This window comes from Andrographis paniculata, unplaced genomic scaffold (genome assembly GCF_009805555.1).
Source record: "Andrographis paniculata isolate CXL003 unplaced genomic scaffold, ASM980555v1 Contig54END, whole genome shotgun sequence".
NCBI classification, from domain to species: Eukaryota; Viridiplantae; Streptophyta; class Magnoliopsida; order Lamiales; family Acanthaceae; genus Andrographis; species Andrographis paniculata.
In genome coordinates, this window is record NW_026137589.1 from 484,805 (window position 1) to 510,682 (window position 25,878).

Consider the following 25,878-nt stretch of genomic DNA (forward strand, 5'->3'; position numbering starts at 1 on the left):
GTAATGCCAACAATGCCTTCCAATATTATTTATTTATTTATTTACGTACGGCCAGTGTCACCCATTTATCAATAAAAATTTAAAACTTTGGTTAAGATTTTGATTTCATTTTAAACACACAATTGAAAAAATTAAATATATAAATATATAGGTAGAGGTTTTTGAAATTTTATAAATTTTTTTAAAAAAATAAAATATTAATATTTGATTAAATATTTTATAAAAGAAAACATGAATTTAATATAATATTTATTTAAAAATGAATACTGTGAAACGAGTAGGAGTGTGTTACGATAAAAACAAATTTAAAAAAAAAATTATTTTGATATATATATATATATATAATGGGGATAGAATATTAAAGGAGAATCCGGAACATCATCCGACCGTCCATCTTAGAGCGATCTGGAAGGATTGAATTGAAAACCCCTTGGGCACGTTTCTATCCATCTCCACATTTATTTATCTTTTCCATCATTCAATACCCAATAATAAATAAATAAATAAAAATAAAAGATTCTTTTATCGATAATGCTATTAATATTTAATAAAATTAAATTACATACGTAGCATAATAATAATCATTCACTCTTATATATGGTATGTAGCATAATAGAAAAATATATTACATATATATATATATATATATATTTGGTTATTCTTCGGATTGATTTAATTTAATTTAATTTAATTAATAATATTATTATGGTTGTAATTTAAAACTACGACCGCCTTATAAATTTCTCCTAAAGTCCCTTTCCTTGTAGTCTTTCCTTTCCCCTTCACCGTCTATGACCAGCCGTCTCTCTCCTCTTCTCCTCCCATCGTCGTCTTCTTCCTTCTTCCTTCGACATTTCCACTTTTGCACCTCTGCTGCTGCGTTCGGTGTTCTGTCTCTCAGGTATGATTGCTTGCTTTCATTGATGTATCGATTTATTTAATATTGTTTTATGGATTGGAGTAGATTGGATTGTGGGGGTTTTCCTGTGGTTTTGTTTCTCTTGGTTTTTCAGTAGTGTAACAGAATGTTGAATAATGTTGGTTTCTGCGTTCGTGTTCAGATTCTTGTTGCGTTTGTTTGAGGCTTTGGAAGGCTGAGTGGTTTTGCGGTATCGAGACTACCTTAGGAGTTAAGAAAGTCGTCATGGTATTTTCATCTGTACTGTTGTTACTGTGCAGTAATGAACAGAGCATACTTTTCTCCCTCAAAAGGAGAGAAAAAGTTGTTTTTAATTTTCTTTGACTGGAATTGTACTCGTTTTGATTTGATAGTGAGAGAGAAAGGGGGGAGGATTTTGTGGTGGTCGAGTGATTAATTGATTGATTGGATTTGGTATGTTAATCAATTGATAGGGCGGATTTTTGCAGGTGAGTCCGATGGAAAACGAGGAGATTGGACCTCCGTGGTTGAAACCAATGCTGAAGGCTGATTACTTCATTCCGTGTGCGTTACATTTGGATTCCAACAAAAGCGAATGCAACTTGTTCTGCTTGGATTGCATGGGGAATTCCTTTTGCTCTTACTGTTTGATTCATCACAGTAGCCATCGAGTTCTTCAGGTCTCATACTCATTCATCCCTTTCTTCGTTACCATTTTGGATGAAGTAAACTTGTTGAATGAACATAGCCATAACTACTAGCTAAATGAGTTGTTGTTTCTTCTGGATTTCGATTACAATTTGGTAAAGATATAAGAGTAATGAATTGCAGATTAGGCGATCTTCGTATCATAACGTGGTGAGGGTGAATGAGATTCAGAAGTATATTGACATATCGTGCATCCAAACGTATGTGATTAACAGCGCCAAGATTGTGTTCCTGAATGAAAGACCTCAGCCCAGACCCGGCAAGGGAGTGACCTACACTTGTGAGATCTGTGCTCGCGGCCTTCCAGATTCCTTTCGATTCTGCTCTCTTGGCTGCAAGGTTAGTCCAGTCCTCTCTTGTTCTTTATCCACATTTGTGCATTTTACCATTAATTCTTAATATTCCTCAACTCAACTGTCTTGTCTTGTTCGTCATCTATATTATAAAAAATAAAAATGGATGTAAATGAGACTGTACGTGTAGCTGTTTCTTGGTCTCCTTCGTTGAATTCTAGAAGCAGCTTTTATATATATATATATGTGTGTGTGTGTGAGTGTGTGAATGTGCACAATTTATCATGATTATTCTTATTTTTGCTAACTTATTTTGACACGTTCGCTTGATCCCTTTGTCCCAATAATTGATTGCTAATTTGTACACATTCAATCAATCTATGAATTATAGTGTCCTAGAACCATTTTGCCTATATGCTCTAACTTAAGTAAAGAATCTAAATTTGGCCTTTAACCAGTCCCCTGTTTTTCATCAAACCATAGTTAAATGGCATGAAGAGAGGCGATCAAGAGCTGACATTTTCCTTAAAGTTCAAACACAATAGGGGAGACTTGCAAGAATGGGATTCAGATGAGTCCTCCACCCCAAGGAAGATCCACAGGGCCAATGCCTTCAGCCGGCTTTCCGATGGGCATACTTTCTCGGCGCACGAGAGGTTCTCAAGCTCGAGCAGCTCCGGCGACGAGGGCGGCCACAATCTCTCCCCGGCAACCCCTCCATTGTTCAATCACGCGAATTCCAGCCGGCGAAAGGGCATCCCGCATCGTGCGCCCTTCTAACTATCATAGTGCAAATTGCAGCCTCAGACTTTGAAGAAAGGTAATGAAAGCATAGGTAAATTATTGTCCTCCATCTTTTAGCTGAAGGGTAAGAAAATGTATACATAGATCAATGCACACACATACATATACATACATACATACATACATACTGTGTATATACTTGGGTTGGGTTGCTAGTGTACATACATACATACATATATCTATACACACATCTTTGCTGAAAAATCTAATTAGTGTTTCTACTTTCGAAGGAATATGAGCTCAATGCAGACAAAAGCTACATATGTTTTCTTTGGGGATAGCATTTTGTAGGCTTTCAGTAGTAGTTTTAATTTATTATTTATTAATGGTAGCAGTATTTGTTTAGTTACATTGGACTGTGTGTCTGGAAATCATTTTGGGTTGCTGAATCATTGCAATACGTGGGAAGGGGGAACAGAATTGGGTCCACAGCCATTGATGGTTTCCTTTTTGAGATGCTCTAATTTAATCAGATTGTTTAGTAGTTTTAGTATTTAATTTAGATTTTTAGTATGTGTGAATTGGGGAAGGGACAAAAGCTGAGCTGAGCAGAGCAGAGCAGTGCAGTGCAGTGCAGTGCAGGTGTGCGGAGGAGGAGGAGTTGGAGGAGGAGTAGATAGATAGACTTGGAAAGTTTTAGTATTTTTTAACTCATTGATGATAATGATGATGCAGACTCTCTCTGAGTTCTCTTTCTCATTTATATATATATATATATTTTTAATAGTGATGATTACGTAATTAGACAAGAATAAGTTTGGAATTTTGGGTGGTGTAGAATGAGGGTGAGGGTGTTGATGTCAGAGAGAGAGAGAGAGAGAGGGGTTAGGGGACACGTAACAGCCCACCATGGACAGGGACTCTGATGTCGACACCTTTCTAGCCCTTCCTTTATTTTATTTTATTTTATTTAATAAATAACCATTTATCTCTTGATGCTTATTCTTTTTAATAATATGCTAGCTACAACTAATCATAATAATAAATTTGTAGTTTGCTAGAATATTAATTAATTAATTAATTATATAGTGTAGGAACAAGTGGAGGGCAGAGGCGTGAGGAATCTGCCAAAGTCTGCGTGATTTTGCCTCTTCACTTGTACTGCATGCATCACTAATTATTTATTTTATTATTTATATTTCTAAGCCCAGCTCGTTTTTGTTTGAATAAGCTAAGTATTAATTAATGTTGGATTTATGAATAGTGATGCACAAAATATCTGAAGAATGTAAACAATAAATGAATTGGAAACACAAGTTCATACAATGAATTCATTGGTAGAAAATACTACTACTCAAAACCCTAAAATCGATGTTCAAATAACTAGTGCCGGATCACACGATTCCCAATATATAAATATTTATAAGCAAAACTACACAAAATTCATGGTAATTTTACAAAATTGTGTCTTACTTGTAAAATTACATATTCCCTCCCTCCTATCTTAAAGTTGATCATCTTGTTTCTCTATTTTATTTTTCTCTTGAGCCGCTGTACCAAATAAATTCTAAGAGAGATATTTAGTGTGGGATTGATACAAGTAAACCGATATTTCATCCCCCAAAAATAACCCAAGACAAGAATCTCACATCACTAATACAAAAAATTATCAATTTTGTAAACGAGATTTTTTCGTTCCTAAATTCTTTTTTTTTTTGTTATTAATGATATTAGAAATGAAATTACGTTAGCTACGTGAACTTTAGGAACATAATTTCGTTACAAATATATATATATATATATTTTTTTAGTGCATATACAAACTCATTTACCAATTTTGTGGCTAAAAAAGAAAAAGGGGAAAAAAAAAAAACACCGCGAATATATCACATAGAAAGAAAATACTATCAAAACCCTAAAATCAACATTCAAATAACTGACGAGCTGTCAATGGCATATGTTGGGCTTTAACACTGGGCCTTGATCATCTTAGGCCCAAACCTACCAAATATATTTTCGCTTCACTATTGTTAAAAATGTTAAAAAAATACTCAACCACTTAAACTGTCCTCAACAATTGAGGATTGCTATAGAAGATAAAATTACATAATTAACATGACATCATTTAAAGAATTTGAGATTGGTACAAGTTCGTACGTTCTATCACGAGTTTCCGACCTTAACCACAATTTTAAAATAAAAGAATTAATTGATCCATAAAATATGTTCACAACTTAAATTCAAAATTCAAAATTTGTTACTTGATTTTGTTAATATATTTTTAAAAATATGTAATTAAATTTATTTTGACTTCTCTTCACTTTTGCGTATCTGAAAATTTAAAACCTTTGGTGTTTGTTTGATTTTGATTTGAATGGACGTTTTTTAATTAAATTTTGATTGAAAATAAATTACAATTTAAAGTTAGATACGAGGTTAGAAGATAATTTTTATTAATATAAAATTATATTTTATTCAATTATTTGAAAAAAAATAATGGAAGATAATAAACAAGACAAACCTACCATTAAATTTAACTATATATAGCGTTTGAAACTTTGATTCTTTTATTGAGAATTAATTTCCTTTCAATGGATGGTTTTTTGAAGTTGAGCCCTTATAATTTGTAATTTATTCAATTAATATCATGTTATCACTTAAAATATTAAACATAATATAAATAAAATCACCTATAGTGGATCGAGTAATGATGTCACTGGCACATATATTTGAACTTTGTTTATATGTGAACCACACTAGCTCTTTCTTTTTACTCTCTCCGTCCATTAAAATTAAAGGGGCAGACACGAAAATTAAGAAAAATAAATATTTTATTGAAAAAATAATAGGTAGTTAGAAGTATTTTTAAAAATATAGTTAAAAAGTAAAGTAAATAAAGAGAGAAGGTAATAAAGTTAAATATTTATTGTAAATAAATGTTGAATGAAAGATAATAATTAAATGTTGATTTGTTGACTTTGCCAAAATTAGTAATTAAATAATTTTAGTGGACGGACTAAAAAGGAAAGTGAGAATAAATTTAGCGGAAGGAGGAAATATTTTCTATTAAATCATACACAAAATTAGACATGTTAAAACGGGTTAGCGGGACGGATTGACCCACAACCCACCATAACCTGCAAATAAGCGGGTTGTTTGTGGGTCAACCCGCAACGGGATGGATCAAAATTTCATTAACCCAATACAACCCACCGGTGGGTGGCGAGCTAAGCGGGCTAGGCCATGGGTTTTTTAAAAATATTAATATTATAAATATTTTTTGTGATTAATATTTAAAAATAGTTAAAAATAGTTTTATTGTAGAATTTAAATAATAAATATTTAAAATAAACAACAAAATAAAAATTTTCAATTTTAAATATTAGTATTAGTTAATGTATTTAAAAATAATAATAATAATTTTTTTATATATATAAATCATAATTAATTTTATGAATCTTTGAATAGACTCTAGAATTAAAAAAAAAATTATAAAACAATAAAATGGGAGACGAACAAAATAAATTATGTAAAATCGAAATAAATAAGATAGAGAAAAAACACAGCATGTAGACAATATTCATTAAGTTATTTAAGTTAATAATAATATAAATTTTATTTTATTCGTCTTAACTAAAATTATCTTTTTTCAATAGATTAAAAATAATAATATGTTATTTAAGTGTACACGATGATTTTGATATTTTTTTACTCTTTGTACGTTATTTATTTGTAATTTAAATAAAATTAAAATAACTCTGATATTAATATTTGATTACTTATATTATAATTTTTTAGTGTGACAAAAAAAAGTATAAAAATACATTTAGTTGAGACGGGTGAGTGCTAATTATTGTATTTACTTGGCTGCGGGCTAACCCACGGTCCACGTGGGTTGACCCATTTAGGCCCGCATTTTAACGGACTTAAAAAAATCACAACCCTATCCTCCTTAAAAGTGAGGAGGGGCGGGTCAACCTGACGGACTCAATCCATTTTGATGGCTCTGACAACAACAACAACAACAACAACAACAACAACAATAATAATAATAATCCCTCTGTCTCGGATAAATTGTCCGAATTACTGTATATACGAGAATTTAAGTAAAATATAATTAGTAAGTCAATAAAAAAATTTATTAGTAAAAATAATTATTATATAATAAAAGTAATTTTAAATTAAAATTAACATAAATAAATAATTTAATTAAAATTTAAAAAATGTGATTAAAACGTATAATTATATTTAAAAAAAATAAATTATGTAAAACATACAAAAATAAAAAATATAGAAATTTATTTGAACAAATGGAGTAATTAAAAATAAAAGTTGGTCAAAAATTAAAATAAAAAACAAAATGGAATAAAATTATTTCTTAGGCAATAACATTGTATTCACCGATATAGTGTGTTTTCAAGAAATATAGCTTATTTAATTAACATAATTGTACAAAACTCCCCCGCGGTTTCATAAAAATGCGCTAAATTTTTCATATTTTAAAAATTGCATCAGATACTCTCATGGTTTTATAAACTCTACATCTAATCTCCCGGCCGTCCTTAATTAACTGTGTTTGACCTGCACCCGGCCAAACTGCGAGTGAATTTCAGAAGCACTAATTCTAAACTTTTGAAATTAAAAATATATTTATTATTCCTATATTAGCTTTAAGGAACAATAAAAATATACTCCTAATTTTTTTTTTCTTTTATGATTCTAAGAATTTATTTAGTGTTTCTTGAGGCTAAATATAAGAGGAGTAAATTTATTTGTAATTTCAAAGGTTTATAAATGAAGATTCTGAAAATCATTCGCAGTTTGGGTGTGCACATAGTTTATGAAACCATAAGGGAGTCTCACACAATTTTAAAAATACGAGGAATTTGACCCAATTTTATGAAACCATAAATGAGTTTTATGAAATTTTGCTTATTTAATTATATATATTACATGTTCTTCGTCAATGATAGTGCTATTTTGTGAAAGAAAATACACATAAGATCCTTAAGGTATCTCATCTTCATGTCTTTCGCATGAAGCACTCTATAGAAACGTGAACATAAAAATTATGATACATATAAAGAATTTGAATTAACATGAACGAATATGTTATTATATAACATAACAAACCTTTAGAAATCTTGAGTTGGAATGTGTACATTTTTATACCTTCTTTTATTGTGACAATATTGTAAACATACAATACATGTATGTGTCAACCAACGTTTCGAGGACTTATGTCATCTAAAACAACATTTACATAAGGTCTACGAGCCTTTAAGTACATTTTTTTACTTATGGAGGGTCTATAGAGCTAAATAATGATTGTTCATTCTCATACATACCCGAGACTTGATTAATCATATAACTATAAAATCTTATGTATGTGTCTTTGCTAAAATATGTATCAACATATTCAAGAGGGTCTTGTTTGTCCATAGAAAGAGTTGCAATTGCATAATAATAAGGATACCCAACCAACTGAAACATACAACAACTAAAATGTCTTGATGCAAAATGCACAACATGATTAGATTGCCAATGCATCACCTCAAAATTTTCATCCCAGTCCAACTTGAATAACAACTCTTTGTTGTTTCTCTATTTTCTTGACAATATTCAAACAAACAGTACCCGTGTATCTTCGCATGCCCTTTCTTTTGACTTGTATATGTGTCATGCACTTCATTGAAATCTATTCAAACATATCAATCATAGGAAGGTATCATGCTTCTGTAATGTAGTTATTGAATGATTCACTTATGTTTTTCACCAATACATCACATTTTGTCATTGTAGGAAAGTATGCACGAGCCCACTGATGCTCAGGTATGTCCATCAACCACTCAAAAATATTTTTTGCATCACCCACCTTTGAGTTACAATTAAGATTTCTCTTTTTTATTTTCTTATGTTAATTCACATTATAGGTAGAAGAAGCTTTCCAAACAACCTCTTCAACTCCATTCCTTTGAATCGGGCCTTGAAGTTATTATATATATACCTAAAACAGAAACAATGCTCGCTCTTTAGGGCATTCTTTGCTCTTGCCTCGATTAGCCCATTCTGCCAGTCACTGATGAAAGCCCAAACATCCATAGTACATTCTTCAATATCCCGAACAAGTAAGTTAAAAAACCATTCCGAACTATCGTACTTTTCAATTTCAATAAAAACAACAACAATCAGATAAATGTTTTCATTTCCATCTCTTCCAACTGCACAGAGAAGCTAACCTTTAATTGTACATGCCGTTAAAAAAAATAACCATCTAAACCAATAATTGGCCTACACCTGAACTTGAAACCATCGCTCAAAGGTTTCAAGCACACATACATCATTCACTGAATTGGTAGATTCAAGCGTCGACCAACATGTAAAGTACGAGAACTTTGTAGGTTACACTTTACAACTGTGGGGCAGCAGTCGTAGTGTCTTGCATATTGTTCCTTGACATCTCCTTTAATTAATTCAAGGGCATGTTGTTTTGCTCGATAAACTTTAAATTTACTAACCTCAACATCAACATCTCGTCTGATATTTCTTTGCAAGGATTTAATGGATTCATTTGAATTATCATTTCGATAGTTCATGATCCTCTTTGCCAAATATCTATACCATTCCACAACTAAAATAGTGTTAAAAAGCTATTTTATCACAAAATATATGAAAAGAATCAATTATGTATTTCTCATAGAAAAAAACCATAAATATATATAATTTACATAATAATACATGAAGTCTACCTGTAAGTTTTCTCTCATGATACTTGAAGCACGAATGGACCAATCACATCCATTCTTACTCACTACAGTGATTGCATATTTTTAATTATTTGGGATACTTTAAGTCCCATCCCCTTCGAACAATCCAATCCTTCAAAGAATTTTTAAATTTCTCTCTTGAAGGAAATTTTATGCCTACAACTATGTCAAATTGTCTCATGTCTGACTCGTCTTATTCTTGTACTGAGATGATATATTACCATCATCTTCTGAATCTATAGGCATTTCCAAATCTTTTCCTTCTTTTACTATCATCCCGATCGGATTCACTAGGCCCCCTTTGATATAGGTGCTCTTGTATTTTGTGCTTTCTCTGTCCTCTTCAAAAAGTTCTTAATTTTTTCAAAAAATATTTCATCATTTGTTTCTCATTACCTTCCCTCCATATGAATATGTTGTCATCTAATGGGTCTTCTAATATGTCATATATCCAGGATGGGTCGTCAGAATTAGATTTATTGCAAAAATTGTGCACCTCACCACTTACTTCATATTTTGCATCTCCAAGTCCATTATCAGTTTTAATCATATATTCTTTGAAGTTAATTTCTCCCCAGCATCACTAGTCTCTTTGGTTGTTCTACAAGTTTTGCATTGTAGCCACTCACTTTAACAACATTTTCGAATAGTCTTTTTCATGTTAGCAACTTCAATATTTTCTTCTACAATTCCATCCACACATCCAATAGTCTCATTACCTCCCTACACATCCATCCCCATCAATTTTTTTTTTTTTCTTTTTTATCAATGAAGTCATTTTCAATTTATTCTAAAATAGAATACAACATTAAAAAATCAATTTATCCAAAAAAAAAACTAAAAGAACATTACTAAAAAAATTTAATAAGTGTAATGTTAAAGAGTATAAATTATACTACCACAAAAATGCTAAATTATTTCAGAAAATTGTCTCGGAAAAAACTATGAGACAATATTGTGTCACGGAATCTTTCTTTGAGACAAATTAGTGTCTCAACCATACTTTGAGATATCACTTCGACACGTTTTCTCGAATATTATTTCATGACAATGCATTGTCGCATATTTTTTTCGAAACAGCACCCAGAGTAAAATTGTCTCGAAATAAGACATGGATAATACTCCGAGATTTTGAAGTGTCTCGAAATAACTTGCAAAAAAATTTCGAGAGTATGAATTGTCTCGAAATGAATCACGAAAAAACTCTTTGAATATATGTTGTCTCGAAATTCATCACGGAAAAAAAATTTGAAAGCATGAATTGTGTCGATATAAGTCACATACATATTTTGAAAGTTTGAATTATCTCCAAATCACTCACAAAAAATATTCCGAGATTTTGATAGTATAAATTGTTACAAAATCAATTACAAATTAAGTTAAAATAAATAAAATTTATTGATATATTATATAATTGAAATTAAAATAATTATATAAAAATATTAAAAAATAAAAAATACTCTATTTTATAAATTTTAAAAGTTAAATATACAAAAACAATTATTAAATTATTAAATTTTATATCACACTAAAAACTACTTATATTATTATTATAATTAGTATTTCTGTTATAAAGAAAAAATAATAAATAAACAAATAAATTTAATTGATATTTTAACCTAATTCACAATGTCATCTCAATCTTTTAATTTTTCTTCCAATCATTTTCTCTTTCCCTGGCCTATTCATTTTTTTTTTCCTCCTCGATTCTTTCCTATGTAATTTTTTTTCTTTCGATTTCCTCATTTCTATGTTCTTTTTCTCTTCCTCTTTGGTTCTTCTTGTCCTTCTCCTTCACTTTACTGCTCCATGGATAGTGATTAAAAAAGCTAGCGTTTGGTGAAAGTCATTCAACTGTAAGTTCTTTCGCATCATAAAAAATATAAAAATAAAAATAAAAATAGAATTTGAACTGGTAATTTAAGGTTCAAAAAATATTGAACCGGTGTAAAGCTTACTTTCGATTCCAGTTTGATTGCAGTTCCGGTTGAAATCAAACATGTCACTTGCTCTTTTGGAGTTTTCTTCTTTTTTAAAGTTTTCGCGAGAAAGGGTGTTTGAAATTTTGTGTTTTGTGGCCATATATTAGTTTTGAGAATTTTCAATAGAATTATTGTGGTCTTTGTCTATAAATGAGGAATTTGTTTGGAATCTTATAAAATAATCTTATTTTTAATCTTTTGAGTTAATTTTTAATAAAAATTTATCATATGTGTTATTAATTTGACTATTATGATTATTCAAAATTAGTTAAGTATTTAGTTAATTCCAACACTATTAGTTATTTCAATTGAAATGTTGTCACTTTTTTATTTTAATTCCATTGTTTTGTTATTGCATATTAGAAGAATTAGTTGATTTGTCTTAGGGCCGGCAAAAAAAAAATAAAAAAATCATGTATGCAAGGAGGGATATATCACAGATGTATCAAAAGGTGTTTTGGGGGGTGAATCGATTACAAAAGCTTCTGAGGAGGGTGTGCACAAATTTGTAGAACCCATCTCTACAAATATATTTTATGAATCAATATAAAATATTGTGTCCCTATTTAAAATGTAAAAAAAAATTATATAAAAATCCAAAAGAGGTTATAATGCATCTATTACGAAAGGGATTTGTGCTGGATTATCAAACTTGGGTGTTTCATGGAAAGCTATTTGATTTCTCAATCAACGAAGATACACCAAATCAACTACATGCAGCTAATGGATAGGATAATATTCCGCCTATGTATTCAAATGAAAAAAAGATAAATAACGCCACAAATGATAGATTGCTCACGACCACTGAAAGATTGTGCACAATAGGCCCTATTAATGAAGAAGAAATGACAAGTAAACTTAACGATGAGCTGCACTTGCTAGGTCAACCCCTTTATGATGGTTCTAATGAAGAAACAAAACTATTTGTGATTACCGAGCTTATAAGTATAAAATCAAAAAATAATATATTTAAAGCGACATTGGATGATATATGTAGTCTGATTAGGCGTGCCTTTCCAGAAGGCAACCAAGTGCCATCGATTTTTATGCTTAAAAAAATTGTTATCTAATATGAGAATGTCATCTCAGAAAATAGATTGTTGTCCACCATGATGTATTGGAAGTCAAATGAGATGGCCCAATTATGCAAGTTTTTCGGATTATCAAGATGGAAAGAAGATAGTTGGCGTAGAAAGGTTGCATCCGCTCAAGTGGTGTACATTCTATTGAAAGATAGATTGAAAATTTTGTTTGAGCTCAAGCATACTGCTTAGGTAATGTTATGGCATGCTACTTATCACATTGATGATGGAAAGATCAGCCACCCATCGGATTTATCTGCCTAGAAATATTTCGACAAATGTCATCCAAACTTTGCGTAAGATCCACACAATATGAGGGTTGGTCTATGCACTGATGGATTTGCCCTATTTGGAACATATGGTCGTAATTACTCATCTCAGCTAGTAATTTTGACACCCTATCATCTCCCTACAGCAACGTGTATGCAAAAACAATACGTATTTTTTGACAGTTGTGATCCGCGGCCCAAATAATCCAAAAAAAAAGTTAAACGTGTATTTGCAACCTTTGGTAGATGAATTATTAGACCTGTGGAACAACAGATATATGGTATATGAGCACATACAAATCATCAATCTCGTATGCATGCGGCTTTAATATGGACCATAAGAGATCTTCTATGATATGCGATGGTAACGGAATAGAGTACTGCTGGCATCCTAGGATGCCCAATTTGTATGGATGAAAATCCGGCATTTAGATTACAAAATGGGAGAAAATTGTGTTACTTTGACTGTCATCGACATTTTTTTCCACGATGTCATGCTTTTTGTCAAGATGATTGGAGTTCTATTAAGGGAAAAATCGAGGAGGGTATTACAAGGGGGTGTTTAAATTAGGATTTAATATTGCAATGTGTTTCAAGCACACCAAAGGTAGTTGATGACCCGTTATCAGATGCACATAATGGGTATGGAAAATAACATAAATGGACAAAGAAGAATATACTTTGAGATCTACCTTATTGAAAATATATGTTGTTGTGATACAATCTAGATGTAATGCACATTGAGAAAAATGTATTTGATAATATTATCTACACGGTCACGGATGTTCCAGGAAAATGAAAGACAACATCAATGCTTGGAAAGACATACACATGTTATGTGATCGACCTGAATTATCCATTTCACCTGAGCTTATGGACCAAAAACGAAGGTAGTATACAATATCACATGTCAAGATTCTAGGGTGCTTTGTATATAGGCATCAGAAATAAAATTTTCAGATGATATTGTATCCAACTTGAAAAGATGTGTCAATATTAGAAGCGTGATTCACCAAAATAAAAAGTCATGATGCATATGTATTCATGCAATGTTTGGTGCTTGTTGCGTTTCGAGGTGTACTGCCAAAATATGTATGGCGCGCTTATTGAGGTATGTGTATTATTACAAATACTATGTTGCTGCACATTATAAGTTCAAAAATTAGAGGAGATGAAATTCAGAACTCCTTTAGTCGTATGTAAAATAGAAAAGATTGTTCCACCTAGGAATTTGATAGTATGGAACATCTTCTAGCCTATCTACCTGAAGAAACAATACTTGTTGAGTCAGTGTACTACAAATAGATGTATCTATTTGAGAGGTTTGTTGCATGATTTTTAAATAAGTTTATATATTAATAGAACCTTGTGATGGATATTTGAATGCGTAGATTCTTAAAGGACTTAAAAGAAAAATGTTAAAAACAAAATACATGTGAAAAGTTCAACCGCAACAACGTATATTATGGAGGAGCTTGCATATTTATCAACACAATATTTTCAATGAGAAAAATAATGATGGTAGATTAAGAGCATCCACCCTCACAAATAGATAATTTCTTTCAATTTTTAACTTTCTGGGACAAGCAGATGGACATGGAGCGACACAATATTTATCAAATTCAGAATATCGATCTGCTTTCGTATTTCTTAATCAACACTCTAGAGACATAATCTTATTTTTTTGTAATTAATATTATATTTCCTTTATCGATTATATGATAAGTTTTTATAATAATAAACTTATGTTTAATTTATTTAAGAAAATTAATGATTAATTTAAAAGATGAATAAACTAACATGTACTATTGTTACTAGGCTGAAACACATATAGGGACATCATTTACTTCTGTTGATCATATTATTTTCGAAGTTTATGTAGATTGGTTTCGAGATTCTATAATTAATATGAACTTAGATGATGTGTTTCCACTCTTGCGTGCTATAAGATCATGCATGGCTACAAAGTCAAAACATTTAAGGAATATATTATTACTGGATGGAGCTTTAGTACCTTTGAACGAAGTGATGGACAGACGAGTTAGAGATACAATACAGAGTTGCATTGCAATCTGATATAAATGCGGTACTTCGTTAGAATACTATGTAGTAATAATTAAAGAGATTTGGCAAGTGATGCATGATCTATATTGTCACATTAATGTGGTTTATTTTTGTTATTGATGGGTTGACCCTAACCGAAGCACACACCGTCATCATACATATGATTTGGTTGATGTGAACTTTTGTTATCTTCTTAGGACAAAAGAGCCCTATATATTGGAGCAACAAGAAAAACAAGTTTTTTTTTTTTTTTTTATGTCGAGTATTCTAATAAAAATAGATCAAACTCCAAATGGATAGCAGTTATGAAAACCAAGCCACGTAATCCGGTGAAGATGAAATAGGATGATTTGACGTATCAGTCTGATTGAGTGCAAGGATCCACAACATGGATAGACTCTAATGCATCTCACAATTTATCTGATAATGTTTTATCTAATGTAAATGTAGATTTACATGTCAATCAATTCGAATATGTTGAATGAAAAACTAATGACCTGGATAATTCTAATTCAGAGAAGATTGATGTACATGAACAAGATAGTGATTAATTGATTGAATATGTTGAATGAGTAAATGCTCTTGATTTGTGATTTTTCATATATGAAGTTTTAACTTTTTTTTTTTTTTCATCTTTGCAAATTAGATCCAATAAAACCCATATTATGCCTCTACCTGATTCTTGCTACTCCCTCCGTCCCATAACAAACTATCTATTTTTTTATTTTGGCCCATCCCATAACAAAGTATCCATTTCTTTTTTTTAGTAATTGTAGTATCTACCTAACATTACAAATACCCTTACAGCTTACAACATATTACACAAATGTCATTACCTTTATATCACACCATACTAATAAGGTTATTTTTGTCATTTCTACATTATTCCTACTATTTATCAATATAATACTAATATACCTTAAACTACGTGCAAAAAGAAAATGAATACTTATTTAAAGAACGGAGGGAGTATTTTTTTTTTTTTTTTTGTAACATATAAGGTATGTTGGCTTAGGGTCCTCATTGGGTTTGACAATGTTGAGGTAAAGGCTCTTGAGAAGATTTTGAAACATAAACAAAGGTTTGCAAGTTACAACAAAAGCTTATTTTTCAAGATTTAAAGCTCTTCTATTTATTTTTTGTGATCGATGTTGAACTTATTTGAAATATAGTTTATTAACTGGAATTTTCTTGTAACCGATGTAAATATATGATTTCTCCAACGGTCCATTGGTATGTTTAGTACAAAATATATTTTGCTCAGCCTTGATTTCATTTTTCGATGGTTGTAAGGATAATTCTTGAGCCTTCATTTTTTTTTTTATGTCTTGTCTCTTACCATTTGAATGTTTTAATCATTTTATTGTTGGTTCTAGATTTTGAATCTTTATTCTTTTTTAAACTTTTAATATGGGAGTAGAAATCTAATTCAGTTCTATTAATTTTGTTGAGCAAAACTAATTTGTTGTCCCACTCAAACCCAATTTTTTAATATTTGGTCCCACTAAAATTTTTTATCAATATTAGTTCCACAAAAAAAAGAAATCATCATTTTTAGTCCTACCGTTCAAATTTCAACAGTCCGTACTGACGTGGTTTTTACGAATATTGATATGACAACGGAGTCAAACAAAATACGACTGTGTTTGAAATTATAGTAGATTGCCCGTAATGGTGGAATTCAACACGGGTGTACATAAGTAAAAAAGCACTGCACAAGCTACCCTTTTCAGTGATTATATTTCAACACGGGCGTGTATATAAGACAGACGCCCATGTTTAATTTTAAAACAATTGTGGTATGTACACGCCCGTGTATCGATTCGTGTATGATAAACATGACCGTGTACATTTTACACACAGGGATGTTCATAAAACAGAATAGTACTAGGGGGATGGACATGCCCATATACTAGGCCGTGTATTGTAAACGCGGCCATGTTTAAAATCATAACACATTGTCCATCATGGCGGAATTCAAAACAAACGTGTATTCGTAAACAAACCTATGTTAAACCTCCCAAAAAACCTATTTTAGTGGTCGTATTTCAACACGGGTGTGTGTATAAGAAACACACATTTGTTTTATCTAAATAAGTTGTGGTATAGACATGCCCATGTATCAATTCGTGTATAATAAGCACGGTCGTATACGTGTTACACATCAATGTGTTCTTAAAATAGAATAGTGCCAGGGAGGTGGACGCACCCATGTATCAGTCCGTATATAATAAGCACGGTCGTATACGTGTTACACATCGATGTGTTCTTAAAATAGAATAGTGCCAGGGAGGTGGACGCACCCATGTATCAGTCCGTATAAATACAGTCGTGTATGTTTAACACACGGTCGTGTTCTTAAAATAGAATAGTGCAGGGGGATAGACACACTCATGTACTAGGCCGTGTATTATAAACACAGATATGTGAATTTGTGCACGCCCGTGTTCGTGGGTTAGATTTTTTAAAATCCAATTTAGTCTAATACGGAAGACAAAATATCCAAATCTCCCATGTTTTAAACCTTGGTGGCGCGAAAACTCCGACCGCGATATCCTTGGGCAATGGCGACAACTCCGGCGGTAGCGGCTCGAGGGTTTTCTAGTGGCGATTTGAGATTTGAGAAAAAAAGTTTTTCTTGGTTGTTTTTCAAGTTTTTCATTACATCTTTGTATTTTATGGTTGATATAATACTTTTACATGTTATATATTTGGTATTGTGGTATAGTATTTTGTTCATGGTGTTGTATTGAGATTTTTTTGAAACATTATAAACTTTTAGAACAATTGTGTTCTTTTATTGTAGTTGATGAAATATTTTTTGAGATAGTGTTGATTTTTGGAACAGTAACATATTTTATATTCTTATTCCTAGATGATTTTTCACAACTTCTAAGTACATGTTTTTAACATAACTTGTAAGTTTAGATTTTTTTTCTCTATTTTTGTTATTTAAAAAAATGACACCTAAGGAAAAAAAACAACAACACGGCAAATAGCATAACGACCACCAGTGCTATCGAAATATCTTGTATTAAACACAATTGATTTTCTTGTTGAAGATTAATCCAATTTTAGTAAATAGCATAAATAATTACTCACGCATTAGCTTGTTTTATATTGTTATTTTGCGCTATTTTCTTTTGCTTCATTGAATAGAGATTAATGTTAGCTTCCTTCTTATTTGCTTCGGTACTTATCACATTGAACTTTATAAACGATTTTTTATGCATTGATTATGGATTTCTTTTTTTACTATATACCTGATTCAATTGAAGTTTTATATTTACATATTTTTCTTTTTTTTCCTTTTTTTGGATTTGCAATTTTTTGCAGTTTTATTATGAAGTTGTGATAAATTTAAATAGGCAAGGGATCATATAATTGTTCAACGAGGGTATAAGATTTACTTTCTCATACGTTATATTGTTTGATCACTTTTTTAATATGTTTCTTCGATACTGTTACTGCTAAGGAGTATATAGGTTTTAAAAATAATTGTGCTTTAAATTTTGAAGCAATGGAGTTCGGATGTAAATTTGAAGAAAGAGATTGGGTTGATTATATAATTTGATAAAATATTTAAATTAAAAATCGCTCGTATTCATAGAGGTTTATCAGAAGCTTTGTTAATATAAATGCTGCAAGATATATATATATATATATATTATTTTTTTATGCTGCATAATTTTTTTATTTTTTATTTTTTAAGGCTGCATGATATATGTACTGCAAAATTTACTAATTAATTATATAAATATAATACATACAACGAATAATAATTTCTTAATCTTTTTAGGTGATTTATCTCTTCGTTGTTTACTTGATCACATAAATAACCGACCGCCATTATTTTCAAATAATAATTCAAGTGTGGACAAAAAATTGTGTTATTTTTAATAAACACAAAATTTGTACAAATTTTATTTGATTTGAATTTAAAGCGGGTCCTATTCTCTAAATGGGTCATTTGATTCTCCTTTCGGGTCGATTTATTTTCCAACTTGGTTTTCGATGGCTTCTTTGATCCGAAGAGGTTTGGTCTTCATTTTGACTTTGCCAGCTTTTGGAGGGTTTTGGTCTCCGTGCGGGCGATTTGATCACAGCTTTGGATTTGATGTCTTTTTTTTAGACGATCCGAGGCTTTGATCTTTAATTTGGCTTTGCCGCTTTTGGAGGTTTGGTCTCCGCGTTGGCGATTTGATCATCGTCTTTGGATTTGTTGTCTCCTTTGGACGATCCGCGACTTTGACATTTGTTTTGGCTTTGCCGCTTTTGGAGGACTTTGGTCTCCGCGTTGGCGCTTTGATCATCGTCTTTGGTTTTGTTGTCTTCTTTAGACGATCCGCGACTTTGATCTTTGCTTTGGCTTTGCCGCTTTTGAAGGACTTTGGTCTCCGCGTTGGCGATTCAATCATCGTCTTTGGATTTGTTGTTTTCTTTAGACGATCCGCGACTTTGACCTTTGCTTTGGCTTTGCCGCTTTTGGAGGACTTTGGTCTCCGCGTGGGCAATTTGATCATCGTCTTTGGATTTGTTGTCTTCTTTAGACGATCCGCGACTTTGACCTTTGCTTTGGCTTTGCCGCTTTTGGAGGACTTTGGTCTCCGCGTTGGCGATTTGATCATCGTCTTTGGATTTGTTGTCTTCTTTAGACGATCCGCGACTTTGACCTTTGCTTTGGCTTTGCCGCTTTTGGAGGACTTTGGTCTCCGCGTTGGCGATTTGATCATCGTCTTTGGATTTGTTGTCTTCTTTAGACGATCCGCGACTTTGACCTTTGCTTTGGTTTTGCCGCTTTTGGAGGACTTTGGTCTCCGCATGAGCGATTCGATCGTCGGCTTTGGATTTGATGTCTTCTTTAGACGATCCACAACTTTGATCTTTAGTTTGCCTTTTCCGCCTTTTGAAGAGCTTCGGTCTCCGTGTGGGCGATTTGATTCTCAACTTTGGATTTGATGTCTTCTTTGGACGATCCGCAGCGTTGATCTTTGATTTGTCTTTGCCGCTTTTGGAGGGCTTTGGTCTCCGTGCGGGTAATTTGATCCTAAGCTTTGGATTTGATGTCCTCTTCAAACGATCCGCAGCTTTGATCTTTGAGAAGGTGGATTTGGTGCTCCATAACGCTTTTGGCGGCGTGTCCCTTTGACTTTTGGATCGAAGAGGGCCGAGTTGTCGCTTTGGTGAAGAATGCGATGAACACCTCGAAGCTTTGGGATGAACTTTGGAGACCTTCCCTTGGCTTTGACGAATTCCTCAACGTCTTTGAGAGCTTTGATCCTTGAAGAGGTGGATTTAGTGCTCCATAACGCTTTTGGCGGCGTGTCCCTTTGAATTTTGGATCGAATAGGGCCTGGTTTGCGCCTTTTATGAAGAACGCGACGAACATCTTGAAGCTTTGAGAACCGCTTTGGAGGCTCTTCCTTGGCTTTGATGGATTCCTCGATGGCTTTGAGAGTTTTGATCCTTCCTCCGGCTCGGACATACGATGAAGAACGTTAACTTCATCGATTCGCCAACCAATATTGGATCATTTGTCCAAATCGGTGACTTTTCGACGAAGAACGCTTCGAAGGACACGAAGAACAATGAAGAACATTGCAGAGAGTCTAGAGAGACTTACCCCTGCGCGAGTCTTCAAATGAACTTCGGTGTCTCAAATGAATTGACCATGGCTCCTATTTATAGGAGATGGGTGGTCTTGGCTTTCTTTTCGGATGGTGCCACGTGTATGGAAAGATTTTATAATCTTTCATTTTCCATCAGATGTTGTTTTCCATTCTTGATGGATTTGATTGTGCACCTTCCTTTCTCGCCAAAATCTTTATATCATTGTCTTTTTTAGAAGATATTAATTTATATACTTCCTTTATTGACAAGATCTTTATATTATTGCCTTTTTTGGAAGATATTAATTTATATATTTCCTTTATTGACAAGATTAATTTATTTTGCTGCCAAATTTATTATGGCTCTATTTAAGCACATAATATTTGTACGATATCTTCCATTTTAAGCAGATTTATGCATTAATGGTTGCTATTTATTATACAAAAATTAACATATGTGCATAATTAAATACCATATATTTGTTTTATTGAAATTTTATTTTCTTCCAAAATATATGATATCTCATTGATTTTAGACATATATTTTTAGTGTCTACAAAATGCCCCCTCGAGACTCTTTTAAGCCGACGCAAAGCATTTAAGGCGTGAATGAGTCTCGAAACATATGCCAATTTTTCTTTTTGACTGATTTTTTTTTATGGCTATTCTTTTTTATTTTTTTTAGCCAATATTTTTTTTTTCAAAGGGCTTTTTTCTTTCTTTCTTTCTTTTTTTTTTCTGGATGAGATTTTTTTTGTCCAATTGATTTTTTTTTAAGCTCGATTATTTTTTTGGGCTTTTTTTTTTGCCCAATTTATTTTTTAGAGCTTTTCTTTTCTTTTTTTTTTTGGCACAATTGACTGAACTCAGAGTTATATTCCAAGTTGCCTACGTATCCGGTTAAGGAATCAAGTCATAACGTTGTTCAAAACAAATTGAATTTGTTTGTTTTTGTTAACAGTTTATTCTCGTGTTAAGGAGTCTTGTTAGAAAGTTTATCCTCATTTCCAGGAGATTGCAGAAAGTTTATCCTCATTTCCAGGAGTGTTGTAGGTATGATTGCCCCCACTGTTTGAAGTGTTGTATTTCTCGTCATCTGAGAAATCTTCAGTAGGCGGTCCATACATTCCACTAGACATCATGCTCAATTCCATATCATGAGCGCGAGTGGCGAGTTCTTCAAAAGTATGGGGTCGGATCCCTTGTAGGATGTATTTCAAGCCCCATTGCATCCCTTGAATGCACATTTCTATGCCGGAAGCCTCGGACATACGGTCTTTGCAGTTGAGGCTTAGACTTCTCCAGTTGTTGATGTAGTCAATTACTGGTTCATCTTTCCATTGGCGGCTGTTGGTGAGTTCAGTCATGCTGACGGTTCTCTTTGTGCTGTAGAACCGATTAAAGAACTCGTACTTTAGTTGTTCCCAATTGTCGATGGAACCAGCCTCTAAGTCGATGTACCAGTCGAAGGCGTTGCTGTTTAGTGACCGCACAAATTGTTTGACTAGGAGGTCTCCATATGTTCCAGCATCGTTGCATATCTCGACAAAGTGCGCTATATGTTGCTTTGGGTTGCCTTTGCCGTCAAATTGTTGAAACTTTGGTGGTTGATAGCCCGTTGGCATTTTGAGGGCGTCAATTCTTGCAGTGTAAGGCTTGACGTAAGTGTGCGTCGGCCTTGAACTCCCTTTAAATTCTCTTTTGATTGCCCCCTTGATGTATTTGTCAAGTTGGGATATATGGATGAAGGAGTTGGATGATCCTTGAATGGATTTAATTCCGCCACCTTTTCTTTGCCATAACACTGCTCCATAAATGTTGCCGCTTTATTTTGGACCGCTAGGGAAGATTGTTGCTTTTCAGTTGCATGACCGGCTTCTTCAGGCTTGTCCAGCTTTGTGAGAATTTTTTCAATGAGGGTGTCTTGTTGTTGCATGTGTTGAGACATTCCTTCAACGATTTTGGCCAATGCTGCAAGTTGATCTTCTATATTTGAAGCGTTGATAGTCATCACTGGAGCAGAGCTTGATGCGGTTGAATGACTTGAAATTGGCCGATGAGTAGGTGGCATGAAAGTACCTTTGAAGCTTTTATATTCCTCGCAGAGAAGACTTTGATCCACAATCTTTGAGTCCTCAATATTTGAAGCGTTGGTAGTCATCACCGGAGTAGAGCTTGATGCGGTTGAATGACTTGCAGTTTGTTGAGGGGTGAACAGTGCGGCAGTACTCTTAAAGTTGTCGTCTTCTTCATAGAGTGGACTTTGCTCTGTGATTTTTGGAGAAGTGTCTTCAGATAACGACAATGCTCTTTTGGTCATACTTCGTGTTGTCATTCCAGTATTTGTCGAAGCGATTGAGGTTTTGGACGCGATGGGTGCGCCAACTTCTTTGGCGGCGACGGCGGCTTGAGCAGCAACTTTTGACGCAACGTTGGAAGTCTTGATATTGTAAGAAGCCATTGGTTGTTGAAAGTTCGTCGGAAAGAGAGATGAAAGGTAGAGAGGTCCCACTGGGCGTGCCAAAAATCTGTCCCAGCATTGTTGCATGTCTCGACAAAGTGCGCTATATGTTGCTTTGGGTTGCCTTTGCCGTCAAATTGTTGAAACTTTGGTGGTTGATAGCCCGTTGGCATTTTGAGGGCGTCAATTCTTGCAGTGTAAGGCTTGGCGTAAGTGTGCGTCAGCCTTGGTAACATAAATGATCCATCTAACAATCCCCATCCGGATGATAATTTTGATGCACCCTTCAATGATGAATGAATTCTCATTAGTCCATTTGTGTTTGAATAAGAACATTTATTTTTATTTTTATTTTTTATTTTTTTGTAATTGTAAACTTTCTAATAGATATTTGACATATCAATATGTTTTATCATTGAGCATTTCACTTTTTATGAACTAACAACATATATATTTTAATATAGTAGTGCTATCCATAGTTTGGTTGGTCGAATACGAAGTATTATGACCTTCAATTACAAATGGTTCGTGGATCGTTTATTAATATATCCCAAATTGGAAAAAAAGTGAGTGGTTCATATTTTTAAGGTAATATCTTTGATTGTTTGGATCACATTTCAATTTTTTATTCTTTTTTTGTATTTTTATATTAATTACTTCTTTTTTTAGCACTTCTAGTGCTTGGAAATTGCTCATGGGCATGCAATTCGTGAGTTATTCGATATTAAGTGCTCGGACATATTACAAATTGCATTATTGCCACCGCAATCAAAGAAGAAAGTTCCACAATGGTTGAATCTCGTTTACTTTCGTGATATGATAAAGCAATGAGAATCATAAAACTATCAGAAACTTAAAAAATGAAATATTGAAAACCGTAATAAAAATCCTGACGCAAGCCTCGAGCCATATGAAAGATCTACCATTTTTAGATGAGAATAATCCTATTGGATTCATTCCAACATATGAACGAAAGAATGAAGAAGAGGATGATAATAATGAGACAACAAATGACTCTGATTCGCACGATGAGTGATGGTTTCTAATTGCGCTTATTACAAATTTAATATGTTTCTATTGTTTTACTTTTTATACTTATTACTATGACAATTTATAGTTTAATTATAGTGTGTGGTAGAATAATTTCAAATAGTAATTTTATTTATAATATTCATATGCATTCATTTTGGTAAAAATATGGTTGGGAATGAACTTATCGAATTAATTTACTTATTTTGGCATTAGATTGTGCACAACATTATCTCATATATTGCTACAATTATTTTAAAATAAAATATAGTATACGATTTTAAATATTATCACAGTTGTTCTAGACAACATATTGTCTAAAAAATTATAATAGGCGTTTGAGATAAAATATAGTTTCAGATGTTGTTATGATTGTCTAACATAAAATATAGTTTCGGAAATTGTTATGGTCGATTGAGACAAATTATAGTCTCAAATATTATCATCGCAGTTTAAAACAAAATATAATTTCAAAAATTATCACGACTATTAGAGACAAAATAGTCTCAAAATTTGTCACACCAGTTCAAGACAAAACATAGTCTCGGATGTTGTCACGGTTGTTGGAGACAAACTAAAGTCTAAAAAATTGTCACGAGCGTTAGATAAAAAATGTAGCCTCTAAAATTGTCAGAGATAAAAAATGTAGCCTCTAAAATTGTCAGATCGATTCAATACAAAATAGTTTCGGATCTTGTCATGGTTGTTCGAGACATAATATAGTTTCAAATGTTGTCATGGTTGTTCGAGATAAAATATGGTCTCAAATGTTATCATGGTTGTTCAAGACAAATATAATCTCGACAGAGTTTGCAAAAATTCTCAAAACCATTCATTGTCACTGCAATCTCTCAGTTAATCTGACAAGACAATTTGTCTCATTATTATGTGACTCTTCATGTTGTTACGAGCAAACGATCACGTCAAAGTTTCGAAACAATTGACAAAAAATTTCAATTAATTATCTCGTATTTATAAATATTTTTAGATAATATTTTGTATCAATTTTCTATTTTTTATTTTAAAAATATGTAAAAGTTACTCTTTCCGTCTCATATATGGTGTCTCATTTACGGTAAATACGAGGATTTAAAAAAAAGTACAATTAGTAAATTATTAAAAATGTATTAATGAAAATAATAATTATTTAATAAAAATAATTTTTCATTAAGATTAACATAACTAATTAATATAATTAAAATTTTAAAAATTAAGTTAAATTGTTTTAAATAAGATTAAAGTGTATAATACTTTTCCAAAAAAAAAGTGGCAGAATAAATAGTACAGACGAAAATAAAAAGATAGATACGGTAGGTAAGTGGGATGGATTGAGTATTTATTAATAATAAATGAACACAGCTTATTTTTTAAGACAAAAATAAAAAATAAAAAATAAAAACATAAATTTTATGAAAGGAGAAAGTAATACATTTTGATAACAAGTAATAAGAGTTATAATGCAAAATAAATAAAAGTTAAAGTTTAAGTAGCATGCAGAGCCTACTTGTTAGTTGATACTCGGAGTATATATATATATATATATATTCGGAATCGGCTGTGTGTCGCCTTTTTGGTTTTTGTTTGTCCCCCCCTCCCCTTGACTTTCATGCAACTAACAGTTACGTTGCTAATTAAATAATGATATTATTATAGTAGAATCCCGAGACGAAAATTGACTTTCACCTCCCAATTCCAATCCCAATAACTTAATAAATAAATCAAATAAAAAATGGTTTCCAATTTTGTTGGTTATACCTATACGGCTATACCCTCTCTTCTCTAACCCTACAAAACTACAAATTCAACAACAATACAAACACCACCTAGGCTATGTACATACACTGGCTTACCTTAGCTGTCTTCTCCTCTCCAGAATATACACACAGCCCCTACACTTGACATGCTGATAATAATAATAATAATAATAATAATAATAATAAAATCTCTCGTAGCGACGAGACATATGATGGGATGCCATAATACCGCACAT

The 25,878-nt window shown here is 32.3% G+C and overlaps 1 protein-coding gene across 4 annotated transcripts; it reads left to right on the forward strand.

Annotated features, from left to right (window-relative positions):
- The first annotated feature begins 745 nt into the window (after positions 1–745).
- LOC127255731 (protein RGF1 INDUCIBLE TRANSCRIPTION FACTOR 1-like) lies at positions 746–3,619 on the forward strand. 4 transcript variants are annotated; one of them, XM_051281434.1, is made up of 6 exons: positions 748–901; positions 1,062–1,147; positions 1,369–1,560; positions 1,712–1,927; positions 2,365–2,701; positions 2,916–3,619. In XM_051281434.1, exons 2-5 carry the CDS (start codon positions 1,145–1,147, stop codon positions 2,659–2,661), a joined length of 708 nt encoding a protein of 235 aa, XP_051137391.1. In that variant the 5' UTR covers positions 748–901; positions 1,062–1,144; the 3' UTR covers positions 2,662–2,701; positions 2,916–3,619. The 4 variants fall into 4 exon arrangements, with proteins under 4 accessions (XP_051137393.1, XP_051137391.1, XP_051137392.1 ...); XM_051281435.1 differs by having other exon boundaries at positions 3,197–3,619; XM_051281433.1 differs by having other exon boundaries at positions 2,365–3,409.
- The last annotated feature ends 22,259 nt before the right edge of the window (positions 3,620–25,878 follow it).